At 35.9% G+C, this 22,430-nt stretch overlaps 1 protein-coding gene across 12 annotated transcripts in view; it reads right to left on the reverse strand.

Annotated features, from left to right (window-relative positions):
* The window catches only part of WAC (WW domain containing adaptor with coiled-coil), an 81,582-nt gene that overhangs the window by 23,367 nt on the left and 35,785 nt on the right, over positions 1-22,430 (reverse strand). For 8 of the 12 annotated variants that reach the window (XM_023632382.2, XM_070255237.1, XM_023632381.2 and 5 more), the window contains exons 4-7: positions 13,635-13,741; positions 7,284-7,399; positions 6,624-6,736; positions 2,130-2,438 (exon numbers count right to left, since the gene is read on the reverse strand). In XM_023632382.2, the coding sequence (XP_023488150.2) occupies positions 2,130-2,438; positions 6,624-6,736; positions 7,284-7,399; positions 13,635-13,741 (645 nt within the window). The remainder of the gene's footprint in view (positions 1-2,129; positions 2,439-6,623; positions 6,737-7,283; positions 7,400-13,634; positions 13,742-22,430) is intronic. The other 4 variants (XM_023632385.2, XM_070255241.1, XM_070255240.1 and 1 more) reach the window with 1 other exon arrangement.

Below are 22,430 nucleotides of genomic sequence, written 5' to 3' on the forward strand. Positions count from 1 at the left end.
AAAGGCTCACAACATGAAAGAACATAACATGCCCTAAGAAATGTACAATTTTATAACAGATGAATTACAGGGAAGAAAGAATGGAATGTTGGAGATCAAGCTAGTAAGACAGACTGCAACCAGGTTGTGAAGTGCCTACTATAATCTTACTAAGAAATATAAGTATGGACTTTATCTTTTGGATAATGGAAAACCATCAGAAAATTTTAAGCAAGGAAGTGACACAATCTAATTTAAATTTTATAATGATGCCACCCTAAGTGGATAGCCTGGGCACAAGGAAGCAGAGCAGTAATCAAAAGCTTATTTCAAGAGAGATGGACCTGAGTTTCAATAATAGCAGTGGCAGGAACAAGAGAAAGGATATACACAAATAAGATATAGAAGGAAGAATCTAAGATTTGTCGATGGGTGGATGGGGTAGGTGGGCAAGAAGGCAGAAGAGCAAAGAATAGCTAGGGGGATAGTGCTGTCACGTGCTGAGAACCTAAGAATAAACTGTGGGAAAAGGGATTGGGACATACTGTATTCTGAGGAGACATAACAAGTGCTTACAGAAGGGAAGCAGGTGTATGCGTGAATTAGGAATGAAGATTTGGGAGTTACTTATGCAGACAAGGTAGTCACAAGAATGACTGACCAGCAAAAGACATGTTGAGCAAGAAGAAATAGTAAAAGACTGAACCTACTGATATTTAAAGGGCAAGATGAAAAGACAACTAGAAAATCTAAGAGTAGCAGTATTCCAGAAACCAGAGAAGGAAAAGGCTTTTAAAAGGGAGGTCAGAGCTAAAAAGTGTGACATGAACAAGAGGTGAAACGAAATAAAGACCTTTAAAAGGCCATAGGGTGTTTTTTTTAACTGACAGATATTTTTAAAACATTTTTCTGAGACTAAAGAATCAAAATAACATTGTAAGAACTGAAAACCATAAGACCCTTTAGAAAGCACTACCACCTTAACAATTACTACATTAATTCGGATTTCATCTCCCAAGAATACTCTTTGTATTTTAATTCTGCAGCAGGGTAAATACAACTTGTACATACAAATTTTGTACAAACCATCTTTGGGGAGTCTGACAACATTTGGAACTTGTTTAATGTTTAATGTATCATGCACCATACGATAAAAGTATGGTTTAGTAATGTGTAATAATTCTTACAAGGGAAATTCAAATAAAAGGAGAGAAAAATAGAAGCAAAAGAAACCCAATTATTTGAACCCTTTGTCAATAAATTAAATCAACATGAAATAATTAATGAGACAATAGATTAAAAGCTTAAAGACTCATCAGGTCCAAGGAGCATCTTCTAAACACACAGGACACTTAAAAGTTCCTTAACATTTACTGATGCCAATCTGCTAATTAGTCTGCTAATGAGTCTACCCACAATGTATTTACTTACTGCCTTTTAATTTCTTTAGTGTCTTAAAACATACTATTAAAGTGTAACTTTGGGATTGTGAAAGGTCTATGCAAATACACTTATCCCATCACTCTACTTCCATTACGTGTCACCTCCCAAGTAGCTGTCACAATTTTTCTGTAACTTCTTTGAACATGCTTAACATGTTATTAGCACTGAGTCGAATAAACACAATTTGGATTGCAAAGTTTAACTTCTTCTCTTCAGACATTAAGACTTTTTATCTTGTGACCCATAACTCAGTTTTCTAATTCAAAAACTGAAACCAGTAGCTGCATGTTATGTAGAAATGACAAGTTTTAAAATGTCTCTATTCATATTAAATTTTAATTAATAGAAAACTGAAACAATTTCTAACCTAAACCATCAAGACAATTATCACTAAAACCAAAAATTACTTCATACAAATATGAAGGGACAGTCATTTGGCTTTGATAAGTTATTTAAACCATTACTAACTGTTAAAATTAAGCACTCGACTTGAAAGTGTCAAACGCAAAAAACAGTTCTGAGGCTTCATAATTAAAAATTAAAATAAAAAGCTAAATATGGCTAACTCTAGACCTAAATCTATGCAGTAACATTCTAAAAAACTTTTAAAAAGAATTTATAATTAAGTCTTATTTAAGCTAATGAAAATAATGTAATATAATCAGAAACTATAGTTCAACGTGCAGCATCTAGTAATAATGGCATACCTTTTCTTTCTGTTTTCTGTGCAGGGACAGAAGATGTGGGTGTAGGCAGTTTTGATAAAGTAGATGCTCCATTAGCATCAAATGATTTCTTTGGCTGGTGATCAGACTGTAGCGTAAATGGACTAGAAGGAACAGTGCTTGGGGTAGCAGTTGGATGAACCACTGGTTTGATGGGGTGCTGTACTGGCGTAGAACTACTGTGAGTCTCTGCTCTTGGCAGTCTGTAGTCTCTGTCATTGTGTCTGCTTGTCTGAGACAAAATATTCTGTGGGAGCAAACTACTGGCATCACTGGAATGCTTGTCTTCCACTTTAGTTCACAGTTCGAAAAAAGAGATGTTGGAATGACAGAAGGAGGAAGAAAAAAGATTACGTTAGAATCCTGTCTTTAACATCAGCTAATTTACCAACATACTTGTACCTCTATCTTTTCATAAAACTGCAAGACCAGTTAGAGTCTGCAGTTTTGGCTCTAGCATATAAACATCCAAATACTGGAAGAGGAATTTTAGCTCAGCTATAAATATTAATCTATACTCAGATTTCAAGTGGGCTACAAGTCTTTGGGGATTCTTTAGCACCACACCGTAGTCCAAACAAAACATTAAAAAAAAAAAAATCAATATATGGAGTTATAACCTTTTACTCAAATAAAAAACTTTTAAATATTTTAAAAATAGAAAACGTAAATGGTTCATTCTTTTAAAATATGGACCACAGGTTCTAATAAGTGACTGAATTATCCACAGTGGTTCAACTGCAAAGGAAGAGTAGCTTTACCAGCCTGATTTTTCTGGATACTCAAGCAGCTGATTAGTGGGCTCTATGTGCTAGGGATTAAATAAACTCATTGTGGGATGGCTGAATTTATGATGAACTGTGCATTCAATAAGTAAATCAATTCATGTTTTAAATAATGCTAACAAACATCACTGTTATAAAAATCAAGTTATAGATAATGCTATCTGAAAATAGAAGTCCTACATCTGCAGCAAAGTCAGAAAAATCTACTTGCTATTATCAGTTCTATTAAAAACAGGTCCTCTTCCAATTTAAAGCCACAAAAATATTTTAAACTCAGAAATAAGTACTTCTGCTTACACAAAAAGATTACAAAAGAAGAAAAATTTGAAAAATCACAGTAATAAAATTTATATATATAAAAAAATCGCTAGCTTACATTACAATACTCTAATCAGTCACTAAAGAATTAGAGCAATTTCCAAATAGAGAAACATCTTAAGATTCAAGTACATGGTACATAATGGTATTACCAAAGGATACCCTCCCTGATGAATATTGTGTTGTTTTTTCCAATTCATGCTTCCTCCAAGTCTAGAGACCAAGACAGCACAAAGAAGGAAGTAAGCTTAAGTCTACAAGTCAGTTTTCAAGTTGTCAGTGCACAACTCCTACATGTTACACCATGACAAAAGGTACTGGGCACTGCCAAAAAAACTTCACTCATATCCCAACACAAGCTCTTAGACTTAAATGAAATTTAGTGTTATAAACTACACATATATTATCAGAAAAATGAACAAATAGACTGAGCTATCACAGCAGAATGCAAACACCTGTTGCACGATATTAACTCATCAGTAAACTATCACAGTGCATGCACATAAAACTTAAGAATACTACTACAACAGAAGCTTTTAGGGTCAAATATAACAGAAATAATACCATGCCCAATTCCCACCAATCCTGTCACTTGATTACCTAGAACTTTTATTTCCTCAACCAAGAAAACACTCTTCCAGTTCTGTATGACTACAATCAAAATGTATCAAGTAAATGTATTCCCATGAAAATGAATGATGATACTACTTCTAACATTCCTAAGTTTTGGAGAAAAACTCCAGCAGCAGCATTAGAGGAACTGAGGAAGCTATAGCTCCAGCAGCCTTCTATTCCTTGGCAACTCTAGAGAGAACACAGTTAAAGCGGCGACTATCTGCATACCTCCCCCCACCCCCGCCACCAACAAGGATATTTAGCAAATGTCTGGAGACATTTTTGGTTGTCTCTCTAAAATCTGTTTTCCTACCTTTAACTCTTTACATATAAAATCCTTCCAATCCTCCCACGTCCCCTACAGACAGACAGACAGACAGACAGACACACACACACACACACACACACTCTTCTTTTGTTGGCAGTTAGGAACCACAAACCTTAAGGTTTACCCTATATGAACACCAAGGTACTAAACATATGGGAAAACTCTGCCAACATTTTTTGAATACACAAAGTGAAGCACTTAAATGGCTTAGTGACTTTATTACTACCACAACAAGTATAGCTCGGTTGACCAATTTAAAAAAAAAAGCAGCAATATAGCTAAGGTACTTTCTCAAACATTACTTAAAACTCAAAAAGTGTGATACATGACTACATTTCAACACAATGACAGATGCACTGACTCACCATCTGCACTTCTAGAAATTCAGCTAAGGAAGTAATCAGCTAAGTGCGCAGAAATAGGAATCACAGCATTGTTTACAGTAAGAAAAGGCTAAAACACCCAAGTATCCATGGATAGAGAATTATTTATAAATGAAGGCACATGGAAAAAATGAAATACCATGCAGTCAATATAACAAGTGCAGAATTATAAACTAACAGGGAAGCATATCCTTGAAATATTACTGAACAAAACAAAGGTTAAAAACAGTAGTATCTCTCATTTTTGGTGTAAAATACATAAATATGTAATTTTTATACACATTTATGTACAGATAGAAAAAAGTGTAAGTCTGCAAATGTTCTGGGTCATGAGATTAAAAATTTTTCCTTCTTCTTACCTTTTCAATAACAAATATCCCTTGCTTTTGAAATCACAAAGAAAAAAACTCACCTATTTTTTTCTTTGTTTTTGAAAGAAAAAGATGTACAAATAATTTAAAAACACAATTCTGATTTTATTTCCTTCAAGATGGCTTATTAAAAAGACAAAAATAATATTTTTACTTCCATCAGTATTTCTATAAGATTTCTAATTCCCCCCCATCATTTACTCTACTCCAATAGAGAGGTGACTTAAATGATAGGTTATGTGGGAAAGAATAAAGTAGACATACTAGGCTGTGATCTTTTTCCTCTCTCAGAACTATTAGCCAATAAGTGGAGAGGCCTGGCCTAAGAACTAAAAAAAAATTATTTTTACACCCATTTGCTATTTTTTCTTGCTACTCCTCCCCCAATTTGTTCAGGAGGCCCACAAGCTGGGTGGCATTCTTTTCTTTTTTTTCTAACTTGGAGAGTAAAACCAGTATCTCATCTTTAATAGTTTGCCAAAGTCAGTTACTTAAGATATTAAGTGAAATGGGACTAGAACTTAAGTCTTCTGTCTCAAAATACAATATTCTTAATTTTATGACTTCAGTACTTTAAAAGATTTTGTTTTCTAAGAATTAAGTACCATTTCACTAATATAAATCAATATCCTCTGCTGAGACCAAATACATTCTCTACTTTTTGAGTTAGAGGAGGAGAATTCCAACACTTAAGCCTAAGAATTCCAAGAACACATCTTAAAATTGTTCTCAAAATTTCATAATTTGATAAAGAGTCTAAGAACTCTATGTGACATCTAAATTTTATCCTGGACAAAGGAAGCCACTGGGAATAGAATACGTTTAGTAAAAGTTTCAAGTTCAAATTTAATTTGAATTAAAACACAAACGTATGCTACCCATATTGTCCCACTTGGACAAAATCTAGCCTCAGAAGAACATTCAGGTGTGCACACAGCATGGAGATGTTACACAGATCTATGATCATGGTGAAATCAGTTTTCGAATATAAGGATAAACAAGTTTCTCACTGCTAACACAAAACACCAACAGGTACTTTGATGTCCCTATCTGTGCATGGCTACAATTCAATTATTAGATTGGCACCCAGGGAGTTTTGGATGGGATTTCAGTGTCCAGTAGTTTAACAGGACATAATTCGGGGGGGGGGGGGGGGCAGGAAGAAAGCTCTTGTTTTAGAATGAAGTCAATCCAGGGGCCAGCCAGGGGGCAGAGTGGTCAAATTTCTGTGCTCCACTTTGGCTGCCCAGGGGGCACAGGTTCAGATCCCAGGCACAGACCTACACACCACTGATCAAGCCATGCTGTGGCAGCATCCCATATACAAAACAGAGAAGACTGGCAACAGATGTTAGCTTAGGGACAACCTTCCTCTCCAAAAAACAAAAGAAGTCAACCCCCAACATGAAATTTTATTTTTCACCAACTCAACTGCATTATAGCCATTATGGGTAGCGATGAACACATGTGTACCACTCCATCGTGTACCCTTTCCCATCTTAGCAAACAAATGGTGAAAGGTGGGGGGACAGACCCAACATAAAAGAAACCCTATATATTTCTACTTATTTTAGTTGACACATGTCAATGGCTATGCATATTGATTTGTAAAGCAAATGAACTACAAAAATGAATCAAACCTTATACTGTTTCAAAGAAAAACATTAAATACTTACTTCCACTGGCAAACCCACTAGTGGCTGTTGCTTGCATCACCTCTCTTCTGTAATCTCTATCTTTTGGGAAGCTATTAACTGCCAGCTTGTTTGCTTCTTTTTGCCTCTGTTCTCTAAAAATCAAAAATAGATAAACCCATAAAAATTAAATGAGGTACAATGAGTCTACATATAACACTTTCAGCCAAACGCTCAGAAGAAGGGAACATGGTCATATCATTTAACTGGTGTGGGAGATGGGATGGAGCAAACATGAATGTTTCTCACTGAAGGCAACACTTTACCAATTATTTATATGCCATTAACCCTACAACCAAACCTCTGTAATATTAATTCTACATATATAATGGAAACATACTATTGTCTGACAAGAAATATAAAAATTTCTCTTATAAATTATTATAAGGGACATGCATAAATGTAGACTAATATAAATTTTTTAATTAAAAATATACAGACTGTTCACAAGGCCCTTGTGGACAGTTACTTATCTGTCCTGTATTTTTTTTCATCTTTTGTTTTTTAAGGTAAAGAGAAATTATGGAAAAGACAGACAATGGGCCAACCACTGCAATTAAACTTAGAATGTTTAATGTTCTAAGGTGTTAACCTGTAAATCAAGAACAAGAAATATTATTCAATTATATTAAGAGTAAATACCTTTCAAGCCACTCTTTCGGTTTTTCCCACTGTGAAACTTCTGTTCGACAATTGTAGTAGTATTTTTTCCCAGAAGAGCTAATATGCTCAGACCAGTCATCTGCAGAATCATAAGGCTTAAAAATATATTTTTAAAAATTAGAAAATGTTAATACTATCTAACCACTTGATATAAAATATCAAGAATATCAACGGCTTTCAAAGCATACATATGGCAAAAGACTTATGAGATAAAGGTGCCCCGACCTAGGATGCAATTATCTGCATATATATCTTAGACAACCTTGGTCTAAAAAACTTTCAAAGATAACAATGGAAAACCCTATAAAACATCAAATTAAACAGAGTAATAAATATTAATTAGGCACAGGAAGAAAAATGCAAAATTAGCATCTTGAATTTAGAAAAGCATTACGAAAGTTCCCCATTATCCTAATTTTAACTGCTGAAATCCAGTCACGTGGGGAGGGGTTGCTGGGAACCCACTCTCAAGTGACTCGACGGTATGAGAGCACATCACTTCCAAACTCTCTAAGGCACAAAAGTAATCACAAACAGTGTAACAAACAACAACCTGCCTGTATTTACTGCTACTTGGTGGAAAAATGCACAAAAACTTTTTTTATTGTAAACACAAAGCTAATTAAAAACTATAAATTTGTTTCACATTCAAAATCCATGAGATGGGTCAAGTATTAACTAAACCTTATCTCACAAAACATATAGGATCAGCAGCATCACTCATTTTTCCTGTAACTAAAACTGGTCTTCACAAGTTCTCAGATACAGTCTCCTTAAGGTATTTTATAGGCACTATAAAATTATAATAAAATTAGAAAAATCTGCAAGTCTCAGTTTTCATGGCACTCATCTCAAAAAGGGTCAAGTTTAAGTGCCTGCACAGGTCCCAGGAAAACTGGTAGAATCCCAAGTATACTTCTAGATGAAGGGCACTATTTTTTCAAAAGAGCTTTGAGATTAAAATGAAACAATGCTATACTCTGGTAGTCTTTCTTCTGGGTTCACCAGAGTGTATATCTACCAAAAAAAAAAAAAAACCCAAAAATAAACAAAAAAAAAACTTGAGGAAAAGAACTCTTATGCCCTGGCTACTCAGTTTTAATTTTACCAAGTAGTAAATGAGCTGAGAGAACAGAACTTACGAGTTGTCCACAGGTCACAAAACTAGTTAATGGCAGAAGAAAGGATCAAAACTCAGGTTTCCAGATGCCCATTATTTAATACACTAAATCAACACCAACTCTGGAAACGTCGTTATAATTTTGAGGGTAGCTAAAGAAATACTACAGATTCTGCCATATGTTTATGCTCTCGGGTTTACGTCCCAAGAAAATGAAGCTATTGGAAATCAGTCCTCTGCCTCCAAACCTCTAAAATCAATGGAGAGTTAATTCTCAATCCCCCTAGTTTCCAGAAGTAGGCTACACCAAGCTGCAGGGACCCATTTCGAGAAGCCCAAATTCACAAAGTTCTTCTCTATCACCAACCACTCCCTAAACCTATATTATTATGCAAACTGAGACCTTCTGTGGATGTATCTAGAAGATTTGGTTTACTTGGCAAGGGGTTATATGGGATTACTGGACAGGTCTGAAGACAGAATAAGATTTGAAGCAGGCAGACAGAAGACATCAAGAGTAGAGCAGAGTGGTCAAGACCAATGCTCTTGTTACCTGTCCTAGAAGAGGTAAGGAGTTTGCATCAGAATATGTATTCAACACACTGCTTCCCTCGCCACAAAGTCTTGCTTTATGAAAACGAAGAAATTCAGCTCAACCAAACAGTGTATTTAACAACACAATTTACATTTTGGCACAACCTCCAGGATAGTTAGAAGTTCACACATCAGAACTCTGAACAGCATGGGTCTACAACACTGCACTAATTTTGCTTATCAAATCCTGGGTCAGTACAAGTTAACGTCTTACTTAATGAAATGTGTTCCAGAGCACAAGATTACAATCACACACCAGTAACTTTAGCTTATCTTCTCCACCCCGCTTCCATCCTCAAAAAAGGTTATGGCGGGGGAACCCGTTTAAGCAATGGGGTAATTTTTTAAATGCTGATGTGCAACAGGAAGTGTTAAATTTCTCTTCACGGTTTTGTCAGTTTTACTGAGGTATAATTGACAAATAAGATATTTAAAATGTACATAGTGATCAGTTGATATACAAATACACTGTGATAGTATTCCACTCATCTAGTTAATTAACACATCCATCATCTCACATACTTACCTTCTTTTTGGTGAGAACATGTAAGTCCTACTCTGTTAGCAAATTTCAACTATATAATACAGTGTTATCAATTATTGTTACCGTATTATACATTAGATCCTCAGGTGTTCAATTTCTTGATTTTAAAAAAAGAATATCTAAAACTAAGAACAAACAAAAGGCCTGCAAACATTTCAAGGTTTCTAAACTGGGCTTGATGTAGTCGCCAACACATGCTCTAAGGCAGCAACTCTCCAACTGTTGTCCAGGAACCCTTGAAGGATCCCGAGACCATTTCACATGATCAAAACTATTTTCATAATAATAGTAAGACAATTTTGTCTTTTTTCTCCTCAAGCTATCACAAGAACACAGTGGGGTTTTCTCAGAAGCTGTACAGATTTGATATCACAAAGACTGACTGCAGAGCAGATATGAAATTATAAGTACCTTCTATTGAGTCGAGCATTAAAGAGAAACTGATGTTTTTAGAAATAGTTATTTTTCATAAAAATAGACTGCATATGCTAACATGTAATGGGTTTATAACTGATTTTTAAATGAATTATTTTTCAAATTTATCAGTTTTAATTTTTAATATGGTAAATGCTGATGACAGAGTCCACATAAACAAAAGCTCCCAATTTTCATGAATAGAGAGGTCTTGAGACTAAAAAGTATGAAAATGGTTGCTCCAAAAGAACAGCACTAAACAGTTACTGAGGCACCTATCTGCTCTCCTTCAATTCAAAATGTCTTTTAAAACTCTTATATGAATGCTGCTTTTCTCTTCTTAAAAAAAAAAAGCATCTACTTTTCCACTCTCTCCCTGAAATACGGAGTCCCATTACTTCTTTTCTAAGTTAAACTATGGAAAAGAAACAATCCTGGAATTAATTTATGAATTATTAATAAAGAATAGTTCATTAAATAACAGCATCAAAGATGGCATTCGCTGTAACAAAAAATTTCATGGCATCCTAAGAGTTCTCTGATAAATTTCTATTTTTTTAAAATTAAATAGAATATCTTCAGGCAAGACTGCTTACAAAGAACAGATTCTAAGGGCCTCAAACTTGGCTACAAAACATGCAAAAGATTTAATTGATAACAAAAGGAACTGGAATATAAATGCAAACTTATCTAGGACTGAATTTAAAGCACTTCCAAGCAAATCAAAATTGGCGAAGGATACTTAGAAGGAAAGATTCCAATTATAATGTCTGTAAGTAGAAATAAAATATTTTTTCCTAAATGAAGACACTCAATTCAGAGGCCTCTAAAAAAAAAAAACCCACAAATACGAATAACTAATCTAAAACAGTCTACGTAACATCTCTAAGTCCTATCATGACTTAGATTAGGAAAAAGGAGGCATTCAAGAAGCTTTTCCTAAATATTTACCATGAGCAAGGCTCTGTGTTAAACAACAATAAATGTTCATCATAGGACTTAGCAGGGAACTACATGTGAATGTCTTAACGTTAATACTGAAAAAATATGGTAATTTCAACTCACCTTTCAACAGTTCACTTGATAAATATACATAAATATAAATCACCCATACAACCAAATGTCGGTGTAGATAACTCTAATATTATTACTGATTTCCCAAGAAAGATTTAAAATGTGAAAACCTCAAAGAGAAAAAAACTCACTTTTTAAAAAAGCTATTCCCTATTTTAACCTGGGCTAAAATAACGTCTTAACCTTGGTTACCTGATATTCATCTATTTATTCTTTCATTATGAAAATATTAGATGAAAGGGACTTTTATGTTTTACTTACTACCTAAAAAATTCTACTGGAAGTGATTTTAAGACAAAGAAAAAGTCAGTTTACAAGTAACCTTCAGAAATGTTCAAAAGCCGACTTCCCAGGTAAGATTAAATTAGTTTGTAAATGACATATGATGTGTCATGCCCAGTGAATACAGAATAATGAAAGAGACCACTACTTGGAGGTTAATTACACACAACAGTTGAAATCTACAGACAGGGAAACCAATTCTGAAAACACCTAACATTTAATCCATTCTGGTAATGATCTTCAGTTTCCAGTCACATAATGAAATCCCCTGACACCCTTTATGGTTTCGGTCTTTCAAGCTTATCTGATGCTTATTATTTGTTCTTTCTGATTTTACTATGTTAATCCATTTCTTGAAAATCAAAATAATCAGAATCTGTTTTCCTTGAATAAGGAATTTTTTCAGCAGACAAATACCAAATGTGAACTGTCAGTGATAAATGGAGCTTCACGTTAGCGCCATTTTAATGGGTCCATTTTTCACAAAAACAGAGATATTCATTCTAAAATCTTGAGTACATGTTTTATTGAACATGACTCATCACAAGGAGTTTGATGGTAACACCTGTGAAGGTTTATCAAGCTGTTGTATCAGCCTCAACACTACCCTTCTATATTCTGTTTCCTGATGCAGGGCTGGAATAATGCAAATTACATTCTATTTAGCCAGGTGACCTTCTGTTAGATTCTGTCAATACACAGTAGGCATTAGAGGAAGACTGGAAGGCAGGGAAAGGAGAAGCCTAGCAGCCACAGTTGGTTTCAGTTTCCAGCTCTCTGCTATCCACTCCAGACCAGAACTAGCATCATCATACCACTCAGAAGTACTATCACCAGCTCTGTAGGGTTCCTCATCTAAGCTCTTAGGTTCTGATAATCCCAAACTCTTCCTTTTATTTCCCAGCCCTAAGGGGTAATCACCATATATGTGTTACCTCAGTGTTCCCTTTTGTTTTTCCAGTCCTTAATACCTGCAGTATCTGCTTAACCAATTCTGTATATGAAATTTTCTGTGTACTCTAGACCTTGATTAACGCTATCTTTAAAACTACGCTAAATTTATTTTTATGATAATGTTATTATTGATGTCTCAATTTTCTATGTAAATATACTATCCACACTGCTTCAACAAGGGACAAGAAACAATAAACTCTGAGGGTTTTCAATGCCAATTAAGGTATGATGATCACCCAAATATCCAAGGCAAAATCTGTTGGATTCAACCTACACTTCCCTAGCCTTCTAGTTGTTCTTTCCTTCCTATAACGTATTTTCCACATTGCTATCTAACATAATTTTTTAAAATGCAAATATGATGTTACTTCACCAACTTCATCCTTCAATAGCTCTCCATTGCCTTTATATAAAATTCATATTCCTTGGCAAGATATACAACTCTTTGTCGTCTGGTCCCCACTTATCCCTATAACTTGACCTCCTGCCATTTTTCCACACTATGAAAATCCTTGCAAGTTCTCCGAACATGCTATGCTTTTTCACACTTCCATGTCTTTGCAGGTGCTGTTCCTTTACATGCTGCACAAATTGTAGACCTCCTCAACTGGCTAAGTCATATCCAAGCTGTTGGGTATCATTACGTATACTTTCATACCTTCCTCATCCAAGGTGGGAGGCCCACTCTTGAAGCTCCCAAAAGCAACTTTAACATGCACTGTTTTCTTTACTTTTCAGACTCCACCACAGGCCCAAAAGCTCCTTTAAGATGGGCCACATTTTGCTAGTTCTATGTATCTACAACCTAGCATATGCTTGGCAAATTGAAACCCTATTAAATTCTTGCTGAATAAATAAATGTATCAGAACTTTCATTTGAACCTTGACTTAAAAAAACTCAAACTAAGTAATAGCAGCTACTTCATTAACAGTTACTTCATTTTAGAAATATCTAAAATTCCTAATTGGGTTTCATGCCCTTGAGGACAGGGACCTTCTATCACTTGGGTCTAGCAGAGTGCTCAATAACTATATGCTCGAGGAAGCTTATATGCAATGGAAAGAGCAAGCTCAAGTTAAACCACTTTAAGTAACTACAGCAGTTTCACTTTATATCTCAGTTATTCCTATGGTAAAATTTTGCTCTGATGAATACCAAGATGGTATCTTCTGCCTAACCTCAGTTCTATAATAAGGTTAGCTCATTAGTTCAAATACATTAAGAAAAGGTCAAATTTGGTTAAAAGCTTTTTTAAAGAAAAGACATTAGATTTAACAAGACTTGTTGTGAGGGTTTTTTTCACAATAAATTCCAAAATTTACATACTTTTTAAGTTTATATACTTACTGCATCTGAAGTTTTGCTTGGATTATTGCTTGGATTAGAAGAATGTGAATTTGAACTATGAAGAGCACTGTGGTTGTGTGAGTTTTCTTGTGGAGAGTAACTGGTCCCTTAAAAAAATAAAGAGCAAAGTGAATTATAAGTTATATTTCATGTTTAATTTAAACTGGTTTCTATCATACTACAGATCACTGTATATCCCTAAAACATCATTTTTCACATGAGCATCAGAAATATATACATATTCATACTACTTATATAAAGTATTTCTAAGTCTACTAAAGATATGGCTTAGAGAGCACACGTACTACATGAATGACAACCTATGAAACATGGAATTTCATGGAATTATGTTATTTATAACATAAAAAAGAAAACCTATGGAACTATGTTAATTATAATAGATAAGCAAAACCTCATCTATATCATTTCTAGCAACTTGTAGGTGTTTTTAGAATAAAAGTTTTTTAGGGAAAGACAGAAACACAACGTACACAGAGAAAAATGCCACAAAAATTCAACTGATACAGAACTAAAAGTCACAATGATCCTATGTTTTTGCAATTATTTTTCTATTTCTTGAATAGTCTCCACCCCTTGTTTTTTAATAGTTTTGCCAATTTTTCAATTAAAACAGTATCAACTTCTCAAAAAGTTAAGTCTCAGGGAAGGTGTTCGCTTTTAAGACAAAGAAAATGATGTCAAGTCTCCTAATAACAGCCCAACTCTACCTAAAACTTGCTTTAAAGCGACTCAAATTTTATGAATATCCTATGCATTTCAGAGACCATCAGGGATAATAGTTTTTACTGTCTTAAGAAAAGCCAAGGTATAAAAATCTAACTTTGCAAAAATACTTTAACAATACAAAAAGGTTCACCACAAAAGTCTAATTGTTAGTATTTCAATTTCATTTCACATATTTTTCAGCATCAAGATAACATAATTCAACTTTTTTTTTTTTTTTTAAAGATTTTATTTTTTCCTTTTTCTCCCCAAAGTCCCCCGGTACATAGTTGTGTATTCTTCGTTGTGGGTTCCTCTAGTTGTGGCATGTGGGACGCTGCCTCAGCGTGGTCTGATGAGCAGTGCCATGTCCGCGCCCAGGATTCGAACTAACAAAACACTGGGCCGCCTGCAGCGGAGCGCGCGAACTTAACCGCTCGGCCACGGGGCCAGCCCCAACTTTTTTTTTTTTTTTTTTTTTTTTTAACTTAGCTAGCAATGGTATGGAGGCTACACTATAATGAACAAAAACTGGAAGTGGGAAGAGCAATTTAAATGCTCCAGTGGTCCAGCAGTTAGTTAGAAGTCAGAACCAGAGTTGTTATGAGCAGAAATAAATAAGCATTCCACATTCTATGAAATAATTAATCTAGACCACTTAGCAAAACTAACAACTGAAACTTAAAAAACTGAACTGAAACTATTTCAATCAACAGGGAAAACTAGATGGATAAGAAAGGTGAACTGGGACAGACAGAAGATGACTATAAGGTTTTAGATATCCAAGTGGAAATGGTCAGCAGATTTATGTAGAACTAAGAATTCAGAAGTGGATTTGGGAGTCTCTTCCATTAGAGGTGAAAGACGGGGACTCTAACTTCACCTTGCATATAGTAAATAACCAATATGAGTCAGAATGAAGTAAGTGTATGGAAAGAGAAAAGGCAATGGCGAAGATATAACGTTGGCTAGGGGCTGGCTTACAAGGGAAGCTAGAAGCAGATTCAAAGACCTGCAAGTCCTCTTAGAGAACCACTGAATCCAGGGGTGGGCTGAGGACTCCAACACACTCAGAAACAAAGAAAAAATAAACTCCAAATTTTAAAGAAAACTTTAGATCTATGCTGAAATTTGCACTTTTCAGATGTGACAAAAACTTTTTTAGGGGAGGGCCCTGTGGCTAAATGGTTATGTTTGCACACTCCACCTCGGCAGCTGAGGGTTTTGCTGGTTCAGATCCTTGGGTGCAGACATGACACCACTCATCAAGCCATGCTGAGGCAGTGTCCCTCATAGCAAAGCCAGAATGACCTATGACTAGGATATACAACTATGTACTGGGTAGCTTTGGGGAGAAGAAGAAGAAGAAGAAAAAAAGACTGGCAGAGATGTTAGCTCAGGGCCAATCTTTCTCACCAAAAAAAAAAAAAAGGAAGTGAGGAACAAGATTAAGATACAATATTTTAGTCAAAGACTAAAAACATTCTTAAATAGAATCCAAAACTAAGTGAAAGAGGTTTTATAGAAAGCATGTTACGGTAAAGCAGGCCAACAGAACTTTAGATTCCAGCCAGAAGAATGTGCTTAAGAAGTAAAGGGAGGGCAGATTTGCCCCTGAATAACATGACTACAGAAAGCTCAACAAAGCTAACTCTCTATAATGAAAGCTACCATTCATACTATCATCCCCAGGGTCACAGTAATGATGGTGGTGCTGGTTATGACTTTCCAGAGCCATACCTACAGGAAGTGCTACAACACAATGTTTCTTTGAAATCTATCTTATCTTAAAAACTCACGTGAAGTTTTGTATTCTACCCCATGATGAACCTGTGTGTTTCAGGATAAGAACATAAGTTTTTTATATTAGTAGTGTAATGTAGAGTCTAAGGCTGAGCAAAAGAGTAAGTGATTTGCGGGTGGTAACATATCCGGAGCAGAGGAGAGTCGTGCATAAAGCTTGAACTCAGAAGGTTTATGCTCAATCTAGCGATTATTCAAGTGCACTAAGGAAGATAACGTAAATACTGGTGAGAGATAATCTCATGGATGCTGTTTGGCCCAACAAAGTAATGAAAGCAAAAGCTGTTTCTATGGTTGACCGCCCTTTGTGCTCTCTGTACATTACCAAGAAAAACACTCACTACTTCAAAGAGAAAAAAAACAGCACCTTGAGAAAAATAGTATTTATAGATAAGTGGGATAAAACTGGTTTTAAATGACACACATTTAAACCAACCTTGAGAAATTAAAATTAGGATTGATGAAGCAAGTTTTAAAGGTTTCTAAGAAAGGGGTGCTATTAAGAATTACTTGGGGTTTTTTTTGGGGGGGAGTGGTGGGAATAAAGGGGTTATATGTTTATGCTTGCAGCCTGAAGAATCTAGAGGGCGAGCAAAGTTCTCCTGCCAGTGCTTAACCAAAGGCAGATATGAAACGGAGATGTAACAACATGATTGGATGCTGGTATCAGACTAGAATCCAAGGGTCAGCCACCTACAACCTGCTGGGTATGTTTTTATTAACACAGTTTTATGAGAACACAGCTGCAGCCAATCATTTAAGTATTATCTATGGCTACTTTTGCTTTTTAATTGTGACAATGACTGTGTGGCTTACAAGATGAAAATATTTATTATCCAGCTCTTTAAGAAAAAGTGTGCCAACTGGGCTAGATGCTAATCTAAGTAGTTAATATAACAATGCAAGATAACCTTTTCCGTGACAGAATCTTCAATATTTAAAAGGCAGAATAACCCCTACTCGGCATCCATCAAAACTTGAGAAGCCAGACTGTAAGGGTGAGGAGGACATAACCTACAATCTGAGAAAGACAGAACCCTAGAAGAGTACTCTGGGAAACAGGCCAAAAAATGTAGTGAAACACACCTGACTCAGCAAGATTGCTCAGCATGAAGCAATTAGACTGCCTCTCATTTAGATAAGGGAACTTGGAAATAAGAGGGAAAGCAGGAAGTATATACAGTTCTATATGATCAAACAAAGCTGGGAAATGCAACCAGCTTTCCAAAAGGTGAAACAACAGTTTTCACTCTACTCAGGGGCAAAATATTACGGCATTTATGTCCTTATTCAGACATGACAACCATGAAAATTCACTACCAGATCCTTAGACTTAGAGATTAAATCTTAATGCCCTTTACAAATAACTAGAAGGAACAGATAAGGTATATCTATAATACTAAATGAAAGATTTCAAGGACATATACCACCCCAAGCTTGTTTTCAAACTAATTAAAGCAGATAATAGGTATGACTGAATAAGGTTTGGCAGTGGATCACGAACTTCCATTAAATTAAAAAATGTCGACTTCTAGGTTGCATCTCACAGAGATTCTGATTCACAGTATATGGAATGGGACTCCAAGATCTGAATTTTTAATAAACACTCTCAAGATGGTTCTGGTGTGGTCAGTATCTGGGCCATACTTAATTCTGTATATTCCCTTCCATTGTCTTTGTTCCTCCTCTAATCACTCCAAAACCAGAGACCACAAACAATTAAAAATAAGGGGATTTCACAAAGAAAGCCATAAATCTGCAATGGGTATTTTTGCCACAAGACGGATGTCTTCCTGAAAAACCCTGAATTCTGCAAAATGGCACACTAGAAACAAATCTTATGAGAAAAAAAAGAGTAGGAGCAAATCACTCAAAATTATGCAACTTTCTTACACCCAGAGCACTAACACAAACTTGGACAGCACAGGAAGCAGCTCAGCATGGTTGTGGATTGTTTCAGGGGATGTTAAAAATGCAAAAAAACATTAGGACAGAAATGTGGCTTGCTGGGGCTGAGAACATGGGAGTAAAGCTCTGAGCACTGAGGCTACAGTTAAAACGAGAAGTGGAGAAGGTGCAACTGGCCACAGAGCCACGCAAGGCTAGGGGAAGAGACTTGACTTTTCTTTGGGGGTCTTGCCAGTGTAACAGCTGGTTGAGGGCTTTGTCCTTTCTATTTGAAGGTTATAACCCTACTCCTGCTATTCTGATTCTCCTTGTCCAGAAAAAAACAATTTCACACATGAACCAACACAACTTCAGTTTATATTGATGTCATTCTCCAATTTACCAATTGTGTATGAACTAACTGGTGGTAAAAAAGCAAAAGTTGTAGCTAACCAGACTATGTCTCTTGGGGAGGGGGGAAACATGAGATGATGTGACAATAGGCTTGCATTTGACAGTAGCCTGTAGTTGAGTCATTCTCTCTACATACATGCTATCCAAATGACAGCCACTTAGTCACATATAGCTATTGAGTACTTGAAACGTGGTTACTCTAAATTGAGATTTGCTATGTGTGTAAAATACACACTGAATTTAAAGACTTAGTACAAAAAGAATGTAAAATACCACATTAATATTTTATACTGATTACATGATGATCTATTTTTGGTATATTGGATTAAATAGTATATATTACTAAAATTAATTCCAGAAGTTAGCTACTAGAAAATTTAAAATTGCATTCGTGGCTCACTGAACAGCACTGCCCTAGATGAAGCTGCCCACTGAGACTTAGTGAAATGGGACCAGGGATGGCTACTGTGCATAGAACTTTTCTGAAAGAACTGTCCCATGTCTGAAAAAATCAGCTTAAATTAGCTGAGCCGAAAACCTAATTCTGCTTAACATAAATTATGCTGAATTTTCTTGGAATATAATTGCTGTGTAAACTGTACCGTACTTAGTTTTGTTTCAAACTTTTACCAAGATGTATACTACTTGGAAAAATCTCATCACCACCAATAATAGTATACAATAATGCTACACTTTCATCTATTACAAGCAAATGATATCAAGATTACTTTGCTAGAGTTAGGACGAAAAACTATTAAATGAAGGATGTGGCTCTCACTGAATTTCATTAATAAAGCTAGTTTTAAAAACAGTATTGCTTTCCTATCTCAAATGAATACGCTAAATACTTTGAGCACAGTGATACAAACTACTTTGTGAAAATTACGTATTACACTATTTCCTTCAGAACTACTCATATTTTTCCTACTCTTACATGTAAAGGTAGCATGTAATATTTACGTTTACAGACAGGCTAGAAATGGACATTTCACAAAATACTTAAGGGAAGGTGCACACACAGAAGAGTCAAGTTGAGTCGGACCCGTTCTTCACACCATACACAGAAACTAATTCAAAACGAACCACAGACCTAAGTGTAAGAGCTGAAACTGTAAAACTCTTACAAGAAACTATAGGCATAAATCACCACCAACAGTACAAGCAAAAAAAGAAAAAACAGATAAATTAGACTCTGTAAAAGTTACAAACTTTTGTGTTTCACAGGACAGGACACCATCAAGAAAGTGAGAAGACAATCCAGAAAATGGGAGAACATATTTGCAAATCATGTCCAAAGGATTTTTATCTACTTCTACTAGTAGAACTCTCAAAACTCAATACAAAAGATAAACCAGTTTTAAAATAAGCAGAACACCTCAAACATTTCTCCAAAGACGACAGACAAATGTCCAAAAAGCACATGTAAAGATGCTCTACAAACATCAGCCATGAAGGAAATTCAAATTACACCACCAACGAAATGGCACTTCACATTATGATAGCTACAGTGAAAAAAAAAAAAAACAACAGACTAACAAGTGTTGATGAGGATGCAGAGAAACTGGAATCCTCATACACAATGCAGAGAAACTGGAATCCTCATACACATTGCTGCTGTGAATGCAAAATACTCAGCAGCTTTGGAAAACAGTCTGGCAGTTCCTGAAAGGGTTAAACAGAGTTATCATTTGATCCAGCAATTCTACTTCTAGGTATACATCCCAACAGAAATGAAAACATGTCCACAAATGTCCACAGCACATTATTCTGAACAGCCAAAAGATGGAAACAAACCAAATGTCCGTTAACTGATTAATGGATAAATCAAACATGGCATATCTACACAATGGAATACTTTCCGGGATTAAAAGGGAACAAGTACTGCTACATGCCGTAATATGGATGAACCTTGAAAATATTATGCTAAGTGAAATAAACCAGCCACAAAAGACTACATATTGTAGGATTCTACTTATATGAAACATTCATAATAGGCAAATCTAGAGAGACAGAAAGGAGATTAATGGTTGTCTAGGGCTGGGAGCAAAACGGTGGAGAAGGTTGGGGGATGATAGCCAGGGGTTTCTTTTCGAGTGATGAAAATGTTCTAAAATTGGTTGTGGTGATGGGTGCAGAACTGTGAATTTATTAAAAACCAGTGAATCACACACTTTAAATGGGTGAACTGTATGGCAGGTAAATTATACATCAATAAAACTTACCAAGTAAAGGTCCACCATACCTTACATGTGACTTTGACTTGTGTAGTTTAGACAGAGGTCCCTAATTCATCATTTCACAAACTCTAACTCTATGAGATGCTCTGAATAAAAAATGGTGCATGGTCATGTAAATCTGGAGAAAGCTGTACATAATAATCTCTCATAGAAAATGTCAATGTACTTTAAAGGCTCTGAGAATTACTGAAGTAAAGAAACTTTAGAGCCAGCCTTAATGGCCTAGTGGTTTAAGTTCAGTATGCTCCGCTCCAGTGGCGCAGGTTTGGTCCCCAAGTGCGGAACCACACCACTCATCTGTCAGCAGCCATACTGTGGTGATGGCTCACACAGAAGAACTAGAAGGACCTACAACCAAAATATACAACTATGTACTGGGGCTTTGGGTAGGATAAAAAAGGAGAGAGAGAGAGAGAGAGAGGAAGATTGGCAACAGATGTTAGCTCAGGGTCAATCTTCCCCAGGGGGGAAAAAAAAGAAATTTTAATCTGGGGGAAAAAAGGAATTAAGTACTGATACATGTGATACATGATACAACACGGATGAACCTTGAAAACACTATGCTAAATGAAAGACGCCAGTCACAGGAGACCACATGTTATATAATCAGCGTATATGAAATGTCCATAAAAGGAAAATTATCAAGACAGAAAGTCCATCAGCAATTGGGGAGTGGGCAGGGAGGCGAAGAAAATGGAGTAACTGCTAAAATATATGTTTCAGGGAGGGAGGGAGATAACTGCATGGTCTGTGAACTGTACCTCAACTTTTTAAATTAGTCATTTAAAATATCTTTTAAAGGGTGGGGAGGTTGGGTCTAACCAAGTTGAGAACCACTCATTTAGTGAAAAGAGCACTCAATCAGGCAATCTGAGCTTCAGCCCAGATTTTACCTCTACCTTACTAAATAAAAATGAAGAGGTCATCTAACTTCTATGGTTATCTTCACTTGTTAAATAAGGTACTGGCTGAGTATGGAGGACTGCAAAGACCACAACTAAGTCTGAAATGCTATGCTTATGAATGTTAGTAACCTCTTTTGACCTCTGCCATGTGATTTTCTACTAATGGATTAGTGAAGATTTGAGAGCAGGATTTTTATCCTCCGTTCTGTTAGCTCTTGGTGAGAGCTTTATTAACAAAGTAACAAAAGAAGCCTAGAGCCTTTTAATTGCCTATGCCCTCAGGACTCAGTGTCTATGCTTCTATTTGCTTAGAAAAATTATTCACACATAACTCTGGACTCTTCAGTGATCTCAGGCACTTGGTTCAGTACCACACAGAGCAAATAGTCAGCTAGCATTTCAGGGCAATGCAGAATTAATCCTGGAGTAAGGATCTCATTCTGACTCCAGTAGAAATTCACTGGGTTCACCATAGTATGTAAACTGCTGTCCCATTTTCATGCTGGCCTCTATTTCAAAATGCTCTCTACAGAATAGTCAAAGTAATCTTTTAAACATGTTATCTCAGATTCATGTTTTTAATTTTAATGAGTACAGAGGGAGGCATTCAAACTTCTCTGGCCTCACTTACCTTTCCAGCCTCATCCTGCAGCACTCGACCTTGCTCACTACACTTCAACTATACTGGCCTCTTTCTGTTCTTTGACTCTATGCCCAGCTGTTCCCTACTCTACATCCCTCAAACATTCTATCTCCCCCTCACTGCCTGCCTATTTCTTGGTCATCCTTCAGGTCTCAGCTTAAATGCCACAACCTGAGAAAAGCCC

Source organism: Equus caballus, chromosome 29, assembly GCF_041296265.1.
Source record: "Equus caballus isolate H_3958 breed thoroughbred chromosome 29, TB-T2T, whole genome shotgun sequence".
Taxonomy (NCBI): Eukaryota; Metazoa; Chordata; class Mammalia; order Perissodactyla; family Equidae; genus Equus; species Equus caballus.